Raw genomic sequence first — 24,713 nt, forward strand, 5'->3', positions numbered from 1 at the left:
CCCATGCAAGACAGAGGGTAAAAGTGGAAGGGTGTTTTTCTAGCTGAAGTTCCATTACTAGAAGTATTGCTCTGGGATCTGTACTGGGACCTCTGCTATTTGTGATATGTATAAATGACTCGGATGAAAATGTAGATGGATGGGTTAGTAAGTTTGCAGCTGATACAAAATTGGGGAAGCTGTGGATAGTGCAGAAGATTGTCAAAGAATACAATGGGATCAGTTGCAGATATGGGCAGAGAACTAGCAGGTGGAGTTTAATTTGGATAAGTGTGAGGTGTTGCACTTTGGGAGATCAAATGTTAAGGAAAAGTATACAGTTAATGGCAGGACACCGAACAGTATTGATGTACAGAGGGATCTTGGGATTCAAGTCCATGGCTGTCTGCAAATAGCCATGCAAGTAGATATGGTGGTAAAGAAGGCATATGGCATGCTGGCCTTTCTTGATCAGGCAACTGAGTACAAGGGTCAGCATGTCATGTTGCAGCTTTACACAACTTTGGTTAGGCCACACTATTACATTCAATTCTGGTCACTACATTACAAGCAGGATGTGGAGGCTCTGAAGACAGTGCAGAAGAAGTTTTACCAGGATGCTACCTTGATCAGAGGGTATGAGCCATGAGGAGAGGCTAGAAAAGCTTGGGTTGTTTTCTCAGAAGCAGTGGAGGCTAAAAGACGTCTACAAAATTATGTGATGTGTAGATAGGGTTGACGGTCATATTCTTCTACCCAGCGTTGAAATGTCTAATACAAGGGGGAATGCATTTAAGGTGAGATGGGCAAAGTTCAAAGGAGATGTGAGGGGCAAGTTTTTTACAGAGAGTGATACGAGCTGGGAACGCACTGCCAGGGGTGGTGGAGGAAAATACATTCGGGGCTTTTAAGGGACTTCTAGATAAACGCATGAATATATATGGAATTGAGGGACATTGACCAAGGGCAGGCAGAAGGGATTAGTTTAATTTGGCATCATGTTCTGCACAATATTGTGGGCTGAAGGGCCCATTCTATGCTGTACGGTTCTATGTTATGAATACTAGATTTTATTGATGGTTATGTTTTCAGCTGTCTCCTTTAATTCAAATTAAATGAACTGGTTTGGAAAGGGGGTAGAACCTTCTCCTAAATCTGCCTGCAGACAAACCTATATGACCCACTTGTTATAGAGACAACAACATAAATTGGAACATACTCAAACTCACATCAAAATGTGAAATCTTGACACAAAGAAGAAACTGTTATGACTCATAGACTCATAGAGTGTCAGATATAGTCACATAAGAAATTGGATGAGAAATGAAAAGTAAGTGCAGCCACATCAGGCACAAGAAAAAGGACTGCTTTTTGGTTCATCACTAAGTGGAGTGCTGGTGAGAATAAAACCAGTATTTGACGAAAGGATTTTGGAGAGTAAAAACCATACAAATTCCAGAGGATACTTTGCTATTGGAAATCCATTACATTATGCTTAGAGGATTGAAGAGGATTTAATCTATGAGCATATGAATTAGGAGCTAGAGTAACACACTCATTCCTGATGAAGGGCTTTTGCCCGAAACATCAATTTTCCTGCTCCTCGGATGCTGCTTGACCTGCTGTGCTTTTCCAGCACCACTCTGATCTAAACTCATTCCTTCAAGCCTTCTCTGTGACTCAGTAAGATGAAGACTAGTCTGATTGCTCCCCATTCTCACTTATCCCCAATAACCTTTCACTCCCATACTTATCAAGAAACTTTCTAACTCTGGTTTAAACAAAATTCAAGGACGCTGCTTCTACCACTTTTTGAACAAAAGAACTCCAATGACTCATGACCTTTTATGAGAATAAAGATTCTTATCTCTATCGTATTTGGATGATCAGTCATTTTTAAAAGTAACTTTTAGTTCTAGACTCTCCCACAAGAAGAAACACTTTCCACACCCACTCTGTGCAGACCTGTCAGGACTTCATTTGCTCCAATTAAGTCAGCTCTTACTCTTCTAAACTCAATTGAATACAAACCTAGCTTGTTCAAATTTTCTGCATAAGACCGCCTACTGATTCCATGTATTATTCTAGTAAATTAGTAAAAGGACAATGGAAGTTTCACACTAGTAGTGCAGGCAGAGAAGAAAATCCTGCTTAATACAGAAGAAGCTTAAGTTTTTTAAAGAGTACCAGACATTTGATTGATGTGTTGTGAGGATTTTGGATATGTTAAGGGGAAACATTCAACAAGCCTGGCAACTTCTGTCTAGAGAAGAACAGAATTAATATTTTGAGTCCAATATAACTCTTATCTGAAGAGTCATATTGGAACTCAAAACTTTAACTCTGTTTTTCTCTCCACAGTCACTCTTCAGTTTCTCAATCACTTTCTGTTTGTATTTCAGATTACCAGTATCTGAAATACTTTGTATTTATGTCTTGTAGTTTTCTGTATTGGTTGCCTGTTAAATAATGTTTAGTTTTTAAAAGCAAAGTTCTACAATTGGGTTCTGAAGAAGAGTCTTTGGACTCGAAGCATTTACTCAGTTTCTCTCTCCACAGATACTGCCAGGCCAGCTGAATTTTTCCAGCATTTTCTATTTTCATGTCAATGTTTAGTCTACATTCATTGGTGCACATTTGTTAAAACATAATATCATCTTATGGGATCTTTTGAGTTGGTAACTGGAAAAATCATATGTTTTAAAAAAGTTATGAGTCTCTATAGGATCATAGCATCATATTTTTGGTCGTAGCAGTTCTGTCTATTTTACAAGGAGACAAAACTGTTGTTTTTGAAATTAAAGATGCAACAGATTAATTACATTTTGCTGATCATTGAATGACTTCAGATGATGCATACAGCTAAAATAACACTTCAAATATTTTTGATTTTTTACCTGATTGAACAAGTAGAACTGAATTCTGTTTTGTTATAAAGCAGCAATTTTATGACTGATATAAAATCTGCTACCTCATAATTTCATTTGTTTCCATTAGTTAATTCAGCAAATTAAATAACAAAGCTTTTTTCAATGATTGAAGGCTGTTAGCTGTGATTGCAAGAACCTTATTCCATTAGCAGAAAGGTCTAACCCACAATTGGTGAGTGAAGGTAAGCATTATTGAAAGTGGTGCAGTTTGGCAACCATTCTTTAGTTGGTAAGTGCAGAGAGCCAGAAGAACTTTGTATTAATTTCTTTGTGATTTAAATCATCATGTAGTTCATTAACTAAAACGTTCTCCACATGCTGTCTTTTTGAAACTAGTACCACTTATTCCGCAAGGACCATTAGCTATTTTTTAAATTATATAAAAATTTACTATCACACCAGAGGTTGTCAAAGAGTAAAGTTTTGTTATGTGAGTGATTACAACACAAACTGATTATCAGTATAACTGCTTTTTGCTTCTTATGCCTGTCAAGGTTGTCATTTTAAAGGGATGAAAAACTTAGACTAAAGTATGAGCTAAGTCAGTTGGCAGCTTTTTTTGTTATTGAAGGTTTCCTCCCATGTGAAATTTGTTAGCACAATGTTCTTCCTTTATTTTCATATCCACTACTTAATACTGCAATTAAGGGTTATTTTGAATGCAATAAATTTTCCACCAGTTCTCACTATTCCATAACTTTTCAGTCCTACAGTCGTGCCAGCTAGTGCAGATTGAGGGCACCATGCCAACTGACAGGCTGTTGCTCTGATATACTAGTCTGGTGGACCAACCCTTTATCGTCCCACTTGGAGCTGCAATAAATGCAGCCAAGAAAGGAATAGACCCTTTACTCCTCAGATGACTTGTAGCTAGTTTAATGGCTTTTGGTGGAATTCTTTCTGTCCACAAGCAGGTTATTGCTGATTTTAGAAGAAGACGGGGAAAATAGTTCCATCATCACTTTCAAAGTCCTCCTTTCCCAGACAAAGGGTGATATGCCTCTTGATTCCAATCAGCCTTTGTTGACATTTGCAATTTATCCAGTCTAGTTCTGATGTACAAGCCTTCATAATATATTGAAGAATAATAGGATGGCAGTGGAAGCCCAGTCTCTGGATCCATTTAAGAAAGAGTTGGATAGAACTCTCAAAGATAGTGGAATCAAGGGTTATGGAGACAAGGCAGGAAGCGGATACTGATTAGGAATGATCAGCCATTCAAATGATCATATTGAATGGCAGTGCAGGCTCAAAGGGCTGAATGACCTACTCCTGCACCTATTGTCTACCGTCTATTGTCTATTGATGGATTCCAATTTGTCTTATGCACATTAAGATTCAGAGTCCCATGTTATCCAAGGTGAAACAGAAAGGGAAACGTAAAACTCATTTGTTGCTCATGCATCCTTAAACCGATGGGTGTGAATTCCCCAGAAAGCAGTGAATATCCATATTTAATAGGGTATTTTCTTAGATTCAAGGTTGTCAAAATCTTAATAGTCACATGAGTTACCTTCAGCATTTTAATAGTCTTTTGTCAGATTTTCAAAGGTAATGACTTAAAGTTCATAACAAACTGAAATATGACACATGGAAAAATGTTTATATTATTAATAAACTCCAAAATAAATATTGACATTCCTGGCACCAAAATCTAAAAATATGGCCAAAAGCAACATGGATTACAACTTGCAATCATTTCAGTATTTGCGATCATCTCAACACATCTTACTTTCAAAAAGTTGTATCTGTAGTATGTCCTATCATGTTGTGTACCACAGTTCATTCTACTGTCATTCTCATCACTTTTTCTCCACTGGTCAATTATATGAATCTCCACTTGTACGACCACACCTACTTATCCAGAAACAGAAAGATAGACCTGCAAACCCAACCGTATTGGTTCCCTTGTTTCTCTTACTGTTATATTTCTGTATGTAATTTCCAGATGTCATGTAAACTTACATGTATTTTGAATGTACTAATTAACTTCCTCAGCTTCCCTTCAAATGAATCATGACTTCCTTTAGCTAAACATAAACAGTTTAGCTACATGTTTACGGCCAAAATATCACTTCTGCACATAATATTGTGTGTACAGTTCATTGCCCTACAATTCATCGTGGTTCGCATGTCCTAGATTAGCCAACCTTTTGTCTCTTTCTGCTCTCAAATCAATGCCTGAATGGATTTGGTATAACCCAAAGTTACATCATGGCTCTGATGAATGTGGAAGCTAGGGTACTTGTGGAAATAGTAGTGATGTTTTGAAAAGAGTTTATATTACAGAAGATGAGGTGCTGGATGTTTTAAAACATGTAAAGATAGATAAATCCCTGGGACCTGATCAGATGTTTCTCAGAACATTGTGGGAAGCTAGGGAAAGATTGATGGGTCCCTTGCTCAGATATTTGTATCATTGACAGCCACAGGGGAGATGCTGGAAGATTGGTGATTGGCTAATGTGGTGCCATGGTTTAAGAAAGGCTGTAAGGAAAAGCCAGGGAACTATTGAGCGGTGAGCCTTATGTCAGCAGTGGGTAAGCTGTTGGGAGAGAATTCTGAAGGGCAGGTTTTACAAGCGTTTGGAAAGGCAAGGACTAATTGGGGATAGTCATCATGGCTTTGTGTGTGAGAAATCATGTGTCACTAATTTAATTGAGTTGTCTTGAAGAGATGACAAAGAATAATGAAGGCAGAGCAGTAAACATTATCTACATGCACTTCAGCAAAACGTTTGACAAGGTTCCGCTCGGTAGAATGGTTAGTAAGGTTAGATCACATGGGATCTGGGGTGCTAACCAATTGGATACAAAATTGGCTTGAAGGTAGGAGACAGAAGGTTGCTTTTCAGACTGGAGGCCTATGACAAATGGTGTGCCATAAGAATCAGTTCTGGATCCACTGCTTTTTGTCATACATATATGATTTGGATGGGAATATAAAAGGTATGGTTAGCAAGTTTGCAGCTGACACCAAAATATGGACAGTCAGGAAGATTATCTAAGAGTGCAACAGAACCTTAATCAGATGGGCCAATGGGCTGAGGAGAGGCAGATGGAATTTAATTTAGATAAATGTGAGGTATTGAATTTTGATAAAGCAAACCAGGACATAATGGTGGGGCCCTGGGTAGTGTTGCTGAACAAAGAGACCTAGGTGCAGGTGCATAATTCCTTGAAAGTGGAGTCGTAGATAGACAGAGTGGTGAAGAAGGCTTGCCTTCATTGATCAGAACATTGAATATAGGAGTTGGGATGTCATGTTGTGGCTGTGCAGGTAACATTGGTGAGGCCACTTTTAGAATACTCCATATACTTCTGGTCACCCTTCTATAAGAAAGATGTTGTTCAACTTGAGAACAAAGATGTATGGAGTCAGAGAGTCATGCAGTATGGAAACAGAACCTTCAGTCTAACCAGTCCATGCTGAGCATAATCCCAGCTGAGCTGATCCCACTTTCCTGCACTTGGCCCATGTCCCTCAGAACATTTCTTGTTCATGTACTTATCTAGGTGTCTTTTGGATGTTGTAGCTATGCACGAAGCACTCTGTGTCAGGACTGGAGAGTTTGAGCTAAAGGGAGAAGCTGTATAGGCTGGGGCTATTTCCCCTGGAATGTCAGAGGCTGATGGGGGACCTTATAGAGGTTCGAAAATCATGAGGGGCATGGACAGGGTAAATAGCCAAGGTCATCTTCCTCAGGTGGGGGATTCCAAAACTAGAGGGGAAAGGTTTAAAAAGGACCTGAGGGATAACCTTTTCACACAGAGGGTGGGGCATATATGGAACAGACTGCTGAGAGAGGTCATGGAGGCAGGTTCAATTGTGGCATTTGAAAGGCATCTGGGTGGGTGTATGAGTAGAAGAGGTTTGGAGGGATGCGGGTCAGGTGCTGGCAATGGGAGTAGCTCAGAGTGGGATGTCTAGTCAGAGTGGATGAGTTGGACTGAATGGTCTCTTTTAGTGCTGCATATGTCTATGTCTCTATAAATGCATGTGGATTACCATTCCCCCTTCATTCCAAGCAGCTTGGATAATCTAAATTTTTCTCATGCTAACATTGGAAAAGCAGAAACTGTCATTTTCAGCCCCTACTGTTCATTCTCTACCCTTGCTTTCAGTTACAGCTTTCAACTTGGCGAACCAGACTCTGCCTTGATGTTCTGTTTGACTTCAAGTTAAGATTTTGACTCATATCTAATATTTCTACTTTTTTTTCATTCACTTGTGGGACCTGGGCATTGCTGGTTGGCCAGCATTTATTGCCTGTCCCTAGTGCCCTTGAATTAAATGACTAGTGAGGGCATTTCATAGTTGAAAGTTATCCCATTGCTGTGGGTCTGGAGTCACATGTAGGCCAGACAGGTTTGGATGGTAGATTTCCATCTTTAATGAGCCAGATGGGTTTTCCTGACAATCAGCAATAGTTTTGTGGTCATTCGTAGATTCTTAATTCCAGACATTTTTTTTAATTGAATTCAAGTTCTACCGTCTACCATGGTAGGATTTGAACCCAGGTCATCAGAACATTAGCTATGTCTCTGGAATATTAATCTAGCAATAATACCATCACTCCATTGCCTTAGCTGCCCCTGCTTCCTGTAACTGAAGTGCTTATCCATGTTCCTTGTTTCCAGATTTAGCTACTCCAGTTCCATAAGACCATAAGACATAGGAGTGGAAGTAAGGCCATACGATCCATCGAGTCCACTCCGCCATTCAATCATGGCTGATGGGCATTTCAACTCCACTTACCTGCGTTCTCCCCGTAGTCCTTAATTCCTTGTGACATCAAGAATTTATCAATCTCTGCCTTGAAGACATTTAGCATCCCGGCCTCCACTGCACTCCGCAGCAATGGATTCCACAGGCCCACCACTCTCTGGCTGAAGAAATGTCTCTGCATTTCTGTTCTGAATTTACCCCCTCTAATTCTCAGGCTGTGTCCACGGGTCCTAGTCTCCTAGCCTAACGGAAACAATTTCCTAGCGTCCACCTTTTCCAAGCCATGTATTATCTTGTAAGTTTCTATTAGATCTCCCCTTAATCTTCTAAACTCCAATGAATACAATCCCAGGATCCTCAGCCATTCCTCATATGTTAGACCTACCATTCCAGGGATCATCCGTGTGAATCTCAGCTGGACACGTTCAAGTGCCAGTATGTCCTTCCTGAGGTGTGGGGACCAAAACTGGACACAGTACTCCAAATGGGGCCTAACCAGAGCTTTATAAAGTCTCAGTAGCACAACGGTGCTTTTATATTGCAACCCTCTTGAGATAAATGACAACATTGCATTCGCTTTCTTAATCACAGACTCAACCTGCATGTTTACCTTTAGAGAATTCTCGACTAGCACTCCCAGATCCCTTTGTACTTTGGCTTTACGAATTTTCTCACCATTTAGAAAGTAGTTCATGCTTGTATTCTTTTTTCCAAAGTGCAAAACCTCGCATTTGCTCACATTGAATTCCATCAGCCATTTCCTGGACCACTCTCCCAAACTGTCTAGATCCTTCTGCAGCCTCCCCACTTCTTCAGTACTACCTGCCTGTCCACCTAACTTTGTATCATCAGCAAACTTCGCTAGAATGCCCCCAGTCCCTTCATCCAGATCATTAATAAAACAGCTGTGGCCCCAACACTGAACCCTGCGGGACACCGCTTGTCACTGGCTGCCATTCCGAAAAATAACCTTTTAGCCCAACTCTCTGCTTTCTGTCAGACAGCCAATCCTCAATCCATACCAGTAGTTCACCTCGAACACCATGGGCCCTCACCTTGCTCAGCAGCCTCCCGTGTGGCACCTTATCAAAGGCATTTTGGAAGTCTAGATAGACCACATCCACTGGGTTTCCCTGGTCTAACCTACTTGTCACCTCTTCAAAGAGTTCCAACAGGTTTGTCAGCCACGACCTCCCCTTACGAAATCTATGTTGACTTGTTCTAATCCGATTCTGCTCTTCCAAGAATTTAGAAACCTCATCCTTAATCATGGATTCTAGAATTTTACCAACAACCGAGGTTAGGCTAATTGGCCTGCTATTTTCCATCTTTTGTCTTGATCCTTTCTTGAACAAGGGGGTTACAACAGTGATCTTCCAATCATCCAGGACTTTCCCTGACTCCAGTGACTTTTGAAAGATCTCAACCAATGCCTCTGCTATTTCCTCAGCCACCTCTCTCAGAATTCTAGGATGTATCCCATTGGGGCCAGGAGATTTATCAATTTTAAGACCTTTTAGCTTTTCTAGCATTTTCTCTTTTGTAATGGCAACCATACTCAACTCAGCCCCCTGACTCCCTTTAATTGTTGGGATATTACTCATGTCTTCCACTGTGAAGACTGACGCAAAGTACTTGTTAAGTTCTCCTGCTATTTCCTTATCTCCCATCACTAGGCTTCCAGCATCAGTGGCCCAATGTCTACTTTTGCCTGTTGTTTGTTTCTTATGTATTGAAAGAAACTTTTTACTATCATTTCTAATATTACTGGCTAGCCTACCTTCATATTTGATCCTCTCCTTCCTTATTTCTCTCTTTGTTATCCTCGGTTTGTTTTTGTAGCCTTCCCAATCTTCTGGTTTCCCACTGCTTTTTGGCCACTTTATAGGATCTTTCTTTTTCTTTAATACATTTCCTGACTTCCTTTGTCAGCCATGGCTGTCTAATCCTTCCCCGGATAATCTTTCTTTTCTTGGGGATGAACCTCTGTACAGTGTCCTCAGTTATACCCACAAACTCCTGCCATTTTTGCTCTACTGTCTTCCCCGCTAGGCTCTGCTTCCATTTCTGCTCATTTCCTCATTGCATCCATTCATATGTTTCAGCTCTTCCAAACTCTGCCTATATTCTGTCACACTTGCCCCAGTGCCTTAATATTTCCGAAGAATTAAACATTTGTATTTGTGCCCTTAAATTACTTTTAAGGCCTGGCATTTTTCTATTTCTAATCACCTCTGGCTCTCTAAAACCTCAGCGCATGCTTCCTCCAACTCTAGCAGGTGAAGTTTAATTTAGATAAATGTAAGGTATTGCATTTTGGGGGTCAGACCAGGGCAGGACTTACACAGTCAATGGTAGGGCCATCATTATACAACAAAGAGACCTAGGGGTACAGATTTATAGATCATAGGGTGCGGAAGAAGGCTTTTGGCATGCTTTCATCTGTCACACCTTTGAATATAGAAGGTAGTATGTCTTGTTGCAACTATACAAGTTGTTGATGAGGTCACATTTGGAGTACTGCATGCAGTTCTGGGTGCTCTACTGTAAAAAAATGACATTATTAAACTAGACAGAGCACAGAAAAGATTTACCAGGATGCTACCTGGACAGAAAGATTTGAATTATAAAGAGAGATTGGACAGGCTAGGACATATTTTCCCTGGAGTGTAGGAGATTGAGGGTTAAACTTGTAGAAGTTTATAAAATCATGTCTAAAACTAGAGGGCATAGGTTTAAGATGAGAGGGGAGAGATGCAAAAGTGTCCAGAGGAGCAATTATTTCATACAGTAGAATGTCTGGAACAGGCTGCCAGAGGTAGTGGTGGAAGTGAGTACTATTTTGTAATTTAAGAAACATTTAGACAGGTACATGGATGGGATAGGTAGGGAGGGATAGGGAGCAAACACAGGCAAATGGGACTAGTTTAATTGTGAAAACTGGGCGGCATGGGCAAGTTGGACGAAAGAGCCTGTTTCCAAGCTGCAGACCTCTATGACTCTATTAGGTGTATACAACCAGACTGATACACAAACCAGTGTTTACTGCTGCTCATACTACAATAAGTCCCAATGAAGATATCATCTCCCAGATTTCAGCTGTACCTGGAGATCTTGGGCATGGCTGGAAGAATTATAGTGAGAGCAGTGGGGATTGGGGTTATGAAGGAGGGATAAGGTGGGTTGCTGTAGGGTGTTGTGCCCCCCTCCCCAACCTTTATAGCCATACTCCACCTCAAAACTGCTTGTCTACCTCCACAGACTGTAAAATCACTGCAGGGGTAATATAAATTCTCAACTGTGCAGGTGCTTGATGTCTTACTCTCATACCTGTAATATGGTGGACAGGTCGAGGTGGAGGGGGAACTGGGTGGCAAAACAGAGAGTGGACTCTTAGCTCCTTTTAATATATGAACAGCAGCCAGAAAATTCACCCAGGTTTTTGTTGAACCACCATCCTTTCAATTCAATGGCTTGGTGAAAATTTCACTGGACTAGTAATCTCGAACCCCAAACTCACATTCTGGGAACATTGGTTCGAATACATCATGCCAGATGATGAAATCTGTGTTTGAAGTTTTTTAAAAATTCTAGAATTAAAAGGAAGGTTAATGGTAGCCATATCAATTGTTATAAAAATCTGTCTGGTTCACTCGCCATTTAGGGAAGAAAATCTGGTTTCTTTTCTGCTCTTACCTAGGTGTGATTCCATTTCAGCAAGGCTAGAATACAAGAGCAAAGATGTACTGCAGAGGTTGTATATGGCTCTGGTCAGACTGCATTTGGAATATTGTGAGCAGTTTTGGGCTCCCTACCTAAAAAATTATGTGCTGGCATTGGAAGGAGTCTAAGGAGGTTTACAGGAATGAAGGGTTGTCACATGAGAGGTGATTGAGGACTCTGGGTCCATATTCAATGGAGTTTAGAAGGATCAGCAGGATAACTAATTGAAACTTCTAAACACTGAGAGGTCTGGATAGAATGAATGCAGAGAAGAAGTTTCCTCTAGTAGGAGAGAAAAGTCATGAAGATACATCCTCAGAGTGAAAGGACAACCCTTTAGAACTGAGTTGAGAAGGAATTTCTTCAGCCAGAGGGTGGATAATCTGTGGAATTGATTGTTACAGAAGGCTGTGAAGGCCAAGTCATTGAGTGTGTTTAAGACTGAGGTAGATAGGTTCTTGATTGGTTAGGGGATCAAAGGTAATGGGGAGAAGGCAGGAGATTGGGGTTGAAAAACAAATCATCCAGGTTTGAATGGTAGAGCAGATTTATTGGGCCATTAGCCTAATTCTGGTCCTATGCCTTACGGTGTAAAGGTGCACAATTAAACAACTAACACAGGACTTTGAGGTTCCAGAACTGATGTTCTGATGAACAGTCACTGGACTTGAAACATTAACTCTGTTTCCTTGTCACAGATGCTGCCAGACCTGCAGAGTATTTCCAGCAACTGTGATTTATATTTCAGGTCTCCAGCCTCCACAGTTTTGTTTTACTATTTTGACCTCCTATTTTAATAACATTCTCCAAATGTGCTTTTCATCCAAGCCCTCTGCCTCTTTTCCTAATGTTCTTCTCCTGATTCAACATTCCATTCCTCCTGTTAGTGGCCTGCACAGTGCTTTATGTAACTTAGAAGTATAATTAAAATGTAAGATGTTATTGCATGAGTTTCTGAAAATCTTTGTCACATTATCATAAGAGCAAATACATAGTTAACCTACACAGTTAACTGTCAGAGATGTCAGAAATTATCAGAGCTATCATTATCATTATCCAGGCTGCCAGAAATCAGATCAATTGAAACAAAGCAGGCAACATGTCTTTCCTTTTGTTTTACAGCTCATTCTGGCTTGCGGCTACTTGCCTGCATTGTAGCTGAATGGTTATATTGGAAGTAAAGCCAAATAAAAAATACAGTAAATTAGAGTAGTTTACTAAAATACCAGTGCTTCACTTCTAAGCCCTGGGCAGTAAAAAATAATTTAAAATAGATGGGCAAGAAAACATTGTTTACAATGTTACTCATTGGCTGAGCAAAATTTGGGAAGCAAAACCTTCAGAGGAGGCCTAATTTAAACTATGCAAAGATGACTAAGAATTTAAAATATTATATGTCAGCTGTTCGATTGAGTGGGAGGACAGAGAATGTCACTCTTTTCAGATCTAAAGGCTTTGCAATTGGAATAACTTTTCAGAAATGGCTCAGAAGTCTTTTCGATCTTTACATTTTCTGAACAGCGTTAATTATACAAAGCTGTTAGTCGTGAGTTCTGATATTTATACATTCGATCTTGTTTTCTGTGGTTTTGCTACAGATGACATCAGCTGAACTAACTGGTGGGTAGATGCTGGCCAACATAGATAGTCTTTGGTTTCTTTGAAAATTGTAAGTCATTTTGGAAAAATAAAACCTTAACAGAAATTTTAGCTTATGTGGTATGCAGAGAAATAGTAACAACACATGCAAGAAGTTTTAAAGTATATTTTTATTCTTTTATTTTAAGGGTAATATGACAAATAAATCATTTTTGCTGCTTGACACACACTGCAGTACTTCCCTGTTTAAGTCTCTGGAATTAATATGTGGGAAACAGAGTTGCATCATCTTGTAACTATGGTAACTGTGTCTAGCCAACAATTTTGTGTAATGTAGAATGTTAGTTTGAAGGTTTGTTGCAGGCAACATTTCTTCATAGTCCAGTTTTGAAGATGAGGTTAACATTTTGCCAGATCAGTAGTACAGCCAAGTATATCCAGAAATCTTGTTTTGAAGATAAAATGGAAGTCCACTTTAATGTTTGAATCTTGCCAGATTAGGGAAAACAGCTGAGTATATCTGGAAGAATTATTGTAAATATGTAATATGTTTGCCTTTTTGCTTAGTAATAATGTGCTTATTATGGCATGCTGGTTAGTCTAGCTTCATAGAGATTTATCAGTTATTCGTACAACTGGTTTAGTGTACATTAAGGAATTATACAGATCTCTACATAGCCATGTCTTACTCTGTAAAAGTGATAATCCAAATCATAAAAAGCATAAGTGAGATGACTGAGATACTTGGGGATAGGGGGTGCAAGTGGAGAATAATTATTACTTCTACAGAGTAAGACATGGCTATGTAGAGATCTGTATAATTCCTTAATGTACACTAAACCAGTTGTACGAATAACTGATAAGTCTCTATGAAGCTAGACTAACCAGCATGCCATAATAAGCACATTATTACTAAGCAAAAAGGCAAACATATTACATATTTACAATAATTCTTCCAGATATATTCAGCTGTTTTCCCTAATTTGGCAAGATTCAAACATTAAAGTGTACTTCCATTTTATCTTCAAAACAAGATTTCTGGATATACTTGTAAACTCTGTGTTACAATCGAGCCCTCCACTATTACCTGATGAAGGAGCGTCGCTCCGAAAGCTAGCGTGCTTCCAATTAAACCTGTTGGACTATAACCTGATGTTGTGTTATTTTTAACTTTGTATACTTTTTATGGGAAGTGATATTTATATAATTCCAGATGTTAACTCTTTCAAACCCAATTCTACTCTCACTGAAGTCAAAGGAGCCATGATTTGATTTTCAGTTGAAAGTGCAGAGGTTCACTGCAGTCTGTGGTTTCTTCCAAATGACTGAGTATATGTTAGTCTCATGTTCAAGACTGCATCAATTTGCTTTTTTCCATAACCACCTCCCTTCAGTCAGACATGCAAAAACAGCTTGATATTATTCTTGTTGGGCCGAAGGGCCTGTTTCCACACTGTAAGTAATCTATTCTAGTGGGATGTAGAAGTAGATTTAATGTATATTCCTTCCCACTTGTGAAGGAATAAAGAGATGTTAATCTGTTTATTTCCATGCTTCCTAGTTTACTTTACTTTCATCTCTAATCCTGTCTTGGAGGCAAACTAGCAGGTGGTAGTGATTCCATGTATCTGCTGCCCCTACACTTCTCAATGGAAATGGTTGTGGGTTACGAAGGTGCTGTCTAAGGACCATTGGTAAATTTCTGTGGCGTGTCTTGTAAATGGAACACAATGCTGTGATTGAACAGCGATGGTGGATATAATTAATGTTTGTGGATGTTGTGTAGTTAAGAAGCCTTCAGGTTTCTGAGTGTTTTTTCTGGAACTGCACTGTTCAGTCAAGTCACATTCTTAACTTGTGCCTTATAAATGGTGGACAGGATTCCTGGAGTCAGAAGGTGAATTGCTCAATGTCCAGTTCATAGCCTCAGGCCTGCTCTTGTAGCCAGACTAGTTATATGGCTACTGAAAACAAAAAATGCGAGAAATCACAGCAGGTGAGGTATCATCCGTGAAGAGAGAGCAAGGCAACATTTTGAATCCAGATGGCTCTTCATCAGGGCCGATGTGAAGTATGGAAGGGGCAGCATTTATACAGTAGTGGAGAGGGAGGCAGTTGTGGAGTGGTGGGGGAGAAAAGATGCCGGTGGTGCGAATTAGCAGATTAAGTGATTGGAATGTAGGAATGGCAGATCAACGGTGTGTCTGACTGCTAGATTGGAAAGAATAAATAGTTCCACTGGAGTGGGGAGAAGGGGAGAGGGGACATGGTGACAGAGAATGCAACAAGTAAAGCTAAAAGAAAGGGAAGAAATGGGTTCACAATCTGATGAAGGGCTTATGCTCGAAACGTCGAATTCTCTATTCCTGAGATGCTGCCTAACCTGCTGTGCTTTGACCAGCAACACATTTGCAGCTGTGATCTCCAGCATCTGCAGACCTCATTTTTTACTCACAATCTGAAATTGGATTCAATATTAAATCCAGAAGATTGTAAAATGCCTAGTCTGAAGATGAAATGTTGTTCCTCCAATTTGCACAGTGATTTGCTGGAGCACTGTAGCATGCTGAGGACAGACAAGTGGGTGTGTGAGTAGGATGCTGTGTTAGAATAACCGGCTACGGGAAATTCAGGGTCATGCTTGCACACGAACCAAATGTGTTCTGTAAAGCAGCCACCCCCCCGTCCCCAGCACTTGCTCCCTCACTATTGCATAAGTGCTGCCCCCTCACACTTCAGGTCAGCTCTGATGAAGCATCATCCAAACTTTCCATGGATGCTACCTGACCTGCTTGTGATTTCCAGCATTCTTGTATTCAGTACAGATGCCAGCATCTGCAGTAATTCGCTCCTATTTATGTGGTTAGTCCAGTTCAGTTTCTGGTTAGTGGTAACCCTCAGGTTCTTGATGGAGGGGACTAATACCAGCAGTGGTAATACCATTGAGTGTCAATGGTTGATGGCTAGATTCTCTCTCTTGCTCAAAACAAAATCCATAAAAACTTTTCGCAACATTCGCCACCAAGAAAAATTCAGAACGTGGCACAGAGCCTTTTTAGACCTGACCAAAGGTGCTTAGAAATATAAAAAGTTGAAGCTCCAAGGCAGAGGTACAAACTATATTGTGAGACAGTGTTCGAGAGAAGCTGTCCCAAGTTCGTGTTGAGTACTGAGTACACCAGACATTGAGGATTTTTCTGATAAAAACTTGTTCATGGGGCATGTAGCTATTGTTGGATAGGATAACATTTATTGCCCATCCTTGATCACTCTGGTGAAAGTGGACCTCAACTCTTTTATCCATGGTAGGATCAAGACTGGAATGAGGTCAGGAGCTGGTTGCTCTTGCAGACTCCAAACTAAATGTCAGTGTGCATATGTCACTTGATAGCACTGCTGATGACCCCTTCCATCTCTTTGCTGAGGATTAGAATCAAACTGATAAAGCTGCAATTGGCTAGGTTGGATTTGCCCAACATTTTGTCAACAAGATATACCAGGTAATTTTCCAGAGTGTCAGATAAATGCTCGTGTTGTAACTCTTCAGGAACTATTTAGCTCTTTGTCTAGAGCAAATTCTTCCAGGGATGCAGAAATCTCAAAGTAAACCAATAAAGCAAATAAGCATTGAAGTATTTAAAGAAGTATATGATCCTTTTCTAATACAGGAATTCATTTGGGAGATAAATCAAATGCAGTGAAAGTCATGGTGAGATTTTGAAGCATGCAAAAACCTATTTTACTACTGTGATGTGCAGGCAAAATATCTGTATCAGCAATGAAGGAAGGAAAACAACAGTTACATCCACAAAGCACATGCAATGGCAAAGTGCAGAAGAATATCCATCGCTGCGGAGTAATTATCATAGAATCTCTCCAGTATCGAAGCAGGCTCTCCAGCCCATCAAGTCCTCACCAACACTCTGAACAGCATCTGTCCCAAACTCACCCCAGCCCTGTAACCCTCCCATGACAGATCCACCTAGCCTGGACATCCCTAGACACTATGGACAATTTAGCCTGGCTAATCCACCGAACCGGCACATCTTTGAACTATGGGAGGAAACCAGAGCACCCAAAGGAAACCGATGGAAACAAGGGGAGAATGTGCATGTTACACACAAACTGTCACCTGGGGCCAGAATCGAAACTGGGTCCCTTGTGCTGTTAGGCAGCAGTGCTAACCACTGAGCCACTGTGCTGCCAATTTATCTTTTAAAAAAGATATATGTTCAAGTTAGTAAGTTATAGCATGAGATATAGTATTGTAAGGAAGATTTAGTTTCTAAAATGAGTCAAGTAAAACACAACATTGGACATTCTGAAAAGGACAATTCTTCATACATAATTTAACTTCTCAACTGGAAAGTTTGAACAGAGGCTGAACTAGGAAATACTGGGCACAAGGGAGGATAGCAGATGATGCTCTTGCTCGCCAAGGGAGAAGTGAAAAATTCCACAGATTTGCAGAGAAATTAAACATCTTTAACAAATATTTAAATCAGGTAAAAAAAATTGTCAAAGATAAGGTTTAATTAAGAACTACAGCATCCACCTGTATCCATTGAGGATTTCATTAATGATCTCTACCAGATAGTGGGAAAATGAGATTATACTGAATTAAAATCAGAATTCATAAGAGACTATGTCACAAGCATTACTAATGCATTATAGTCAAAAGAAAACTGAAGTATAGAGAATACCAGCCATATGGTGAGTGAAACAGAGATCCCAAGACAAAGTAGATCACTACTAAAAGGATGAAATAAACCTTAACTCAGGAGATACAGGGAGTATACACAGCGGGTGATTTGACTGTCTTGTTAATAATCATCAATCCGATTGGCCAGCAACTCTATTGTGACACCAGCATTCTCTTGGAGTGGTGGCTACTCCAGGAGTACAGATAGTCCTACTATGCCTAGGAGCACAGGGAAGTCTGGTGTTGGAGATCTTGGTGAGGAGATTTAAGTGGAGAGAGGAAATAGGTTCAGAAGGCCAGGAGAAGGGTTAATGGGGTAGATGACTTTAGGAAGGTACCTGTAATGACCCATGGCACCCGCAACATTTGCTCCTCCGCATTTTTGTCCAATACCATCCCAGCTTCCTAAAAATGTCAAGCTCCCTGAATGCTATGGGCCTCCACCCAATGCAGATAAGCTTCTAATAACAGTGAGATGTTGGCATTAAATGGTGATTAATTGACCACTTAAAGACCTCAGTAGTTTCAATGGGAGGTGAGTCATTCAGTGATTTCCTTACCACTTCCATTGCATCCCCAGGATGCAAACTCTTCAGGAAGAATAGGTGAGTTAGGAGAGTGTGATAAAGCCACCCATTGAATTTTATCTGCCCCTGCCTTCAAACCCACTGAAGGAAACATAATTTCCATTATTATTTGTTTAGTAATTGCAAGTAAAATGGACTGTTCATATCATACAAAATACTAAAATCAGAAATTTCAAAATTTACTTCAACAAGCTGGGATTTACAATTTGTCAAATAATTTCCTTTAGAATTCGTAAATAGTTCTAAACAGAAATATTGAATAAGTTCTGTTCTTATCATAGTCTTATCAGAGGATTACAGAATTAGGTTTTACACAAGTTGGCAGTTTTCACCAATGTTGATGGTGGACACATTTTGCAATATCACTAGTTAAAAATCTGCTTATCATTACAAAGTATGGTCACAGAAATAAGAAGTTGAAGCTTTTCATCTTGCGCTCATCAGAACTAGGATGCAAGAAAATTGGTGCTTCTTTGCTTCATTTTAACAATATTCAAGTGATATGCTATCAAGCAATTATTTAAATTTATTTACAAATATTGAATTATTTAAATTATTTATTAGCACTACCAAATGAATACTGATTTTGTTAATTGTTACATTGGTGAAGATTTGCCTAGAATCATGTGTGTTGCTAAAGTAGCAATACACTATATAAGCAATCCTAAATTATGTCACTGCCTCCATGGATAATCTCCCACTAAGAGATTATATTACTTAAGACACTGATCAAATGCTTCATCATTTGCAAAATTCTAAAATCATATTGTCAGTACAATAAAGAAAATTTGAATTTCAGTGCACTCAATTTTCATCATAGTTTTGAAATCCTATATTGTCCACCACTACAGCAACTGTTGCATTTACTTTGCAATTAATTTTGATAACTGCAGCATGCCAATATGTATCCGATTCCACCCGTGAGTAGCTGCAATGCAGCCTGTCATAAAAAGACATTTTGCTAGATCACGTTTGGGTGGAGCCACACAATACCCACCCCTGCCAAAGGGCTTTCAGTATAAGATCAGGTGAAGAGGCTCAGCTCTTGATGTGTTGAGTTACATGTCTTGAACCAATTTAGCCAATTTCTGAAGCACATATGAATGTCATTAGATCTTCATTGTAATGTGTTAGAGTTCCTGAATAGGTTGATGATTTAAAATAGAAACACTATCAATGGAAAGAATAAAAGGACAGGATTTCACATTTTAAGACATTTACTCTAAAATGCAAACTAAAATCAACACAACAAAAAAACACTACATAAAAAGTAACTAAAAACAAGGAAAAGAAAAGATAATCCCCCATTAACTAAGGCAACCAAAATATTCTTTATGATATGTTTTTACTGCACACCAAAGTTTCAGCAGACATTAATACTGAGATGAAGATCCAAGCCCTTTCTTTCTTTCACCAGGACCTGTGCTAATTTAAAGTCTCCAGTTGTCTTCAGAAATCATTCCATTCATCCTTCTGAGTATTCCCAAATTGACTTCCACCAACAAGGCCACTTTGGTGACTCCCTGTTCCTAAAATTCCTTGAAAATTTCTTTGAAAAGAGAATCAGACTTCCCACTATCCTGCTACACAGAAATAATTGTTACCTCTGCTCTTCACAGCAGCAGCTATTTCTGTCTCCCGCTCTGTGGCTGGAATTGACAATGTGGGTCTTGCCTGTTGATTGGAGAGCTAGCGAGAGACCTACAGTCATCTTCTAAGGAAGGACTACATGATCATCTGGCAATCACACAGTTCTGTAGACACTGACATGCCTTCTTTGGGAATTAGATACCCAAGTGTAGAGGTATTGCTCACTCGGAGCTGCAGGTAATCAGAAAACTGCAGCTCTTAACTCAGCTTCTGAACTCGACAGGAGGACCTGATTGGCTGAAGAGCAGCTCTCAGGTTCAAGGATCCAGCAACAATATATGTGATTTGTGAGGGGTGGGTGGGACAGGGGTCATGCTTTCCAGGCACTGAGTTCATTGGAGAACGGGGGGCAAGGTTGTGACTCTCAGGAACCACTGACTGATGTTCAGTCTCTCAACCAGTCACTTCCTGCCTCTGGTTACGTGTTCCCACAGAACAGTCCCAACTTCTCCAATGTATTTTCATAAGAGAAGACCCCCATATCTGGATCTAGGTGTAGTTATTGTATTGAGTATTAGTTTCTGCAAGGGTGATGCTGAGAACTGCACTAAAAATTGTCCTGTATGATGATGTCATATTGTTACGATCTCAGCTGATGGATACTGGGTAAGTTAGATTCCAGAGTGACATGACAGACCATAACTTTAATTTTTAGAGTTTGATTCCTGTCATGATTAGTCAATGAACATGTTCACATAAAACTTCCAGTCTTTTTTAATCACACAAAATTTTTAAAAAAGCCTTAAAGTGATCAACAAATGAAAGATTCATCTTTGTTCCTGCATCCCAGTGTAGGAACACTCACATCTTAAACTCTTTAATTTATTACTTAATTGATTCTTCACAGTTGTTTTGGCATTTTTGGGTCAGGCATCTTGAACATTTCTCCATAAATTCCCATGCTTGGATAGCTAAATTCTTTTAAGACTTCACAATCTAATCTTCTGCTGATATTAAACTAATTTTCTAAGGTGCAACATGATTCTGAACTGAACTCATATTATCAGTAAATATGGGTCTGTCTTCCTGCATGTCAACTCTGTAAAACTTCTTCATTTAAATTTAAAGGTATCCTTCTAGACACTTCATTAAATCCACATGCTTTTCTGAAAATGATGTCTATAGCCCAAATGACTTCCTAACCTTTTTAAAAATAGTTACTTTTTCAGAGCAGAATCTGCAAATCTACCTCATCTCTACTTTAAAATGGAAATTCTCAAATGAAAATAACTTATTAGAAACATTTATCAAAATATGGACTTTGGATCTCAAAGGAAAGTTTATTTTTATTCTTTCAGGTGATGTGAGTGTTGCTGGCTAGGCCAACATATTTATCCCCTAATTAGTTGCTCTTGAGAAGGTGGAGGTGAATTACCTTCTTCAACTGCTGTAAACCATTCAGTGTAAGTTGAGGGGGAGTGGGGAGATCCAGGATTTTGATCCAGTGACAGTGAAGGAACAGTGATATGTTGCCAAGAGTGGATGATGAGTAGACTGGAGAGGAACATGCAAGTGTTTGGGTTCCAATGTATGTGTTGCCTTTGTCCTTATGGATGGCATTGGTTATGGGTTTGGAAGGTTCTGATTAAAGAATTTCGGTGAATTTCTGTAGTGCATCTTGAATATGACACACACTGTCCTTGGGAGGTGGATGGACTGAATGAAGAGTGGTGTTATTTGAGGGATTGCTTTGTTATGGATGTTCACAAGTTTCTGAAGAATTGTTGGAGCTGCACTCATCCAGACAAGTGGGGAGTATCCATCACACTCCTGATTTGTGCTTTGTAGTTGGTAGACAAGCTTTGGAAACACAGGAAGTGTGTTGCCCACTGCAGGATTTCTAGCCTCTAGCCAGCTCTTGTAGACACCATATTTAGCTGGCTAATCTCTTCAACTTTTGGTGAACCTGGTAATCCCAAGGATATTGACAGGTGGAGTTACAATGCATATAATACCTTTGAACATAGAGAGAGGTGGCTGAATTCTCACCTGTTATAGAGGGTAATACTCCAGCACTTAAGTAGTGCAAATGTTACTAGATCCTCATCAATCTAAACTTGGAAGTAGTCCAGTTCTTGTTGCCTGTATAATTGGACTGCTTCAGTATCTGACAAATTGTAAATGGTTGAACAGTGTGGTGTTGGAAAGGAACAGCTGGTCAGGCAGTATCCGAGGAGCAGGAGAGTTGATGCTTCAAGTATAAACTCTTCATCTAAGGCTTATGCCCGAAACATCAACTCTCCTGCTTCTCTGATGCTCCTTGACTGGCTGTGCTTTTCCAGCACTACACTTTTCGACTCCGACCTTCAGCATCTGCAGTCCTCATTTTCTCCAATTTGTGAATGGTGCTGAGCATTGTGCAATCATCAGGAAATATCCCCAAATTTGATACTATAATGGAAGGAGGTCACTGATAAAGCTGCTGAAAAGCTGGGTCTCAGACATTCCACTAAGGATCTTCTGTAATAATATCCTGGGGAAAAAAAAACACACCGATCATCCTTTATGCCAGGTATGACACCAATCAATGGACAATCTTCCTTCCGATTCCTATTGGTTCCAATTTTGCTATGGCTGCTTGATGTCACAATCGGTCAAATATGGCCTCAATGTCAAGGGCAATCGCTCTCACTTCCTGGCTGGAGTTCAACCTTTTTACTCATTTTTTAACAAAGGCGATTAAGGGCTGAGTGACTCTGGCAAAATATAAACTAAGCATCAGAGAGTTGTTATTGCTGAGCAGGTGCTGCTTGATGGCTCTGTTGATGGCATCTCTCATCGATTTACTGAGGCTCGAGAGTAGACTGATTGAGCAATAATTAGCTGGGTTGGATATGGTCTACTTTTTATATACTTGCTAAACCAACGCAATTTTCCACATTGTCAGGTAGATGCCATCATTCACAACTAGATATTGCAGGACTTTAGAGCTTAGGCCTGATTCATTTGTTGTGGAATCACTTAGCCCTATCTATCACTTGTTGCTTATGCTGCTTAGAATTCAACTAGTCTTGGGTTGTGGTTTCAGAAAACGTTAGCGCCAGATGCAGCTAATCTCAGCTCTGAACTACATTAAGCCTTGCTGCCACCTTCCACGATTGGATAAATATTTGAAGGAAAAAAAGTTCACACAAGTATGAGAAAATAATAGATGAGTGGATGTTTGAAGAAATGGAGAGGTAACAACTGTAAAGTGATACAGCAGCAGAGGGATTTGGATGTACAGTATATGTGTACAAATCATTATACGTGGCAGGACCGGTTGATATGACGTTCTGCATCCAGGCTTAATTAATGGAGTATAGAGTACAAGAGCAAAAAAGTTATATTGAAATTAAATAGGACACTGGTTTGAAGTCCGTTGAACCATTGTGTCCCGTACTTGGATTTAAGGAAAGGTGTGAAGGCATTTGAGAGAATGCAGAAAAGGTATATGAGAATGGTTCCAGGGATTAAGAATTGAGTTTTGATGATAGATTGGAGAAGGTGAAACTGTCCTCCTTGGAGAAGGGATGTTTTTGATGAGATTCAATGGAAGTACTCACAAACACAAGAGGTCTGAACAGAGTAAATATGGAGAAAATGTTCCCAATCAAAGAAAGATCAAGAATGAGGAGGCATTGATTCAAAATGATGAGTAAAAAAAGCAAAAGTAATATGAGGAAAATCTTCTTCATGCAGTGAATAGCTAGAATGGGATGAACTATCTGAGAATGTGGCTTCAATTGAGGCATTCAGAAGGGAATTAGATGGTTATTTGAAAATGAACAATGTTAATAGTTATGGGGAGAAGCAGAAGGGCACTTAGAGAGATGTTCATTTGAGCACTGACACACACATGATGGGTCAAATGGCCTCCTCCTGTACTGTAATAATTCTGTGATTCTGCGAATTCTTTCAAAGAGCCAGCACAGGCCCCTGAGCTGAATAGTTTCCTTCTGTGCAGTGTCATTTCATGCTTTTATGATCCAGTAAAGTCCTTGCATGGGGTTTGTGTGTTTATGTAGTCCCTTTTAAACAGGAAAATATTCCATCCACAGCCTTCCATTGGTAAATGAATCAAACTTGTGGCAGGCAGTATATTTGGAAGGATCAGCAGCTTCCCTGAAAGGCACTATTTACTGAACAGGACAAAGAATATCTAAAATATTTCCTTCATTCACAATATTAAAAATAAATGTATGCTATTATTAATGTACTCATATTTCACAATACCTATGGTGAATAAATTTAAGGTTTTCTAATGAAGCACAGCCTCAAAATATAACAAGGGTTTTGTTTCATAGTATTTTTATTCCCAATACAACAGCTTGTCTCTGCATGGTGTTCTATTGCAGAGTCTGCCAGCTTGCAAAAATACCTGCCAAATTGATTTAGAAGCTTGCTGTAACAATTATTTGGTCTCATTGCTTTATTGCTTTCAGAGGAAATGTTTGCAATGTTATTCAATAACACAGAATTGCCACTCGTGATTCAGAACCAGTTACTCTGTGTTCCTCCTTTTAAGTCATGATATCCTCATCGTGATTTTGACTAGTGTATCTGAACTGAATGCCGCATGTTTTCCGAACATGGAAATTGAGTCTATTATTGCTTTCTGCATATATTGAATTACTGTTTCTGCCAATCTTGATTTTCATTGAAATTACTACAAAAAGAGTACTATGGACCAATTTACCTAATCCTTATTTAACTTCCAGTCCAACCACAGAAAATGCTTGGACATTTGCACAGCCAAATGCAATACAAGCAATAGGAGTTATGGTATTTGGTAAGTCTTAAATATTGATTCTATTGTTTAATTATCTCTAATGT

General features: G+C 39.5%; 1 protein-coding gene across 1 annotated transcript in view; it reads left to right on the top strand.

The window, feature by feature from the left end:
• The window catches only part of slc38a11 (solute carrier family 38 member 11), an 87,087-nt gene that overhangs the window by 34,175 nt on the left and 28,199 nt on the right, over nucleotides 1–24,713 (top strand). Inside the window, exon 7 of the mRNA XM_060827756.1 lies at nucleotides 24,599–24,669. Coding sequence (XP_060683739.1) covers nucleotides 24,599–24,669 — 71 coding nt within the window. The remainder of the gene's footprint in view (nucleotides 1–24,598; nucleotides 24,670–24,713) is intronic.

The sequence above is a fragment of the Hemiscyllium ocellatum genome, chromosome 7, assembly GCF_020745735.1.
Source record: "Hemiscyllium ocellatum isolate sHemOce1 chromosome 7, sHemOce1.pat.X.cur, whole genome shotgun sequence".
Lineage (NCBI taxonomy): Eukaryota > Metazoa > Chordata > Chondrichthyes > Orectolobiformes > Hemiscylliidae > Hemiscyllium > Hemiscyllium ocellatum.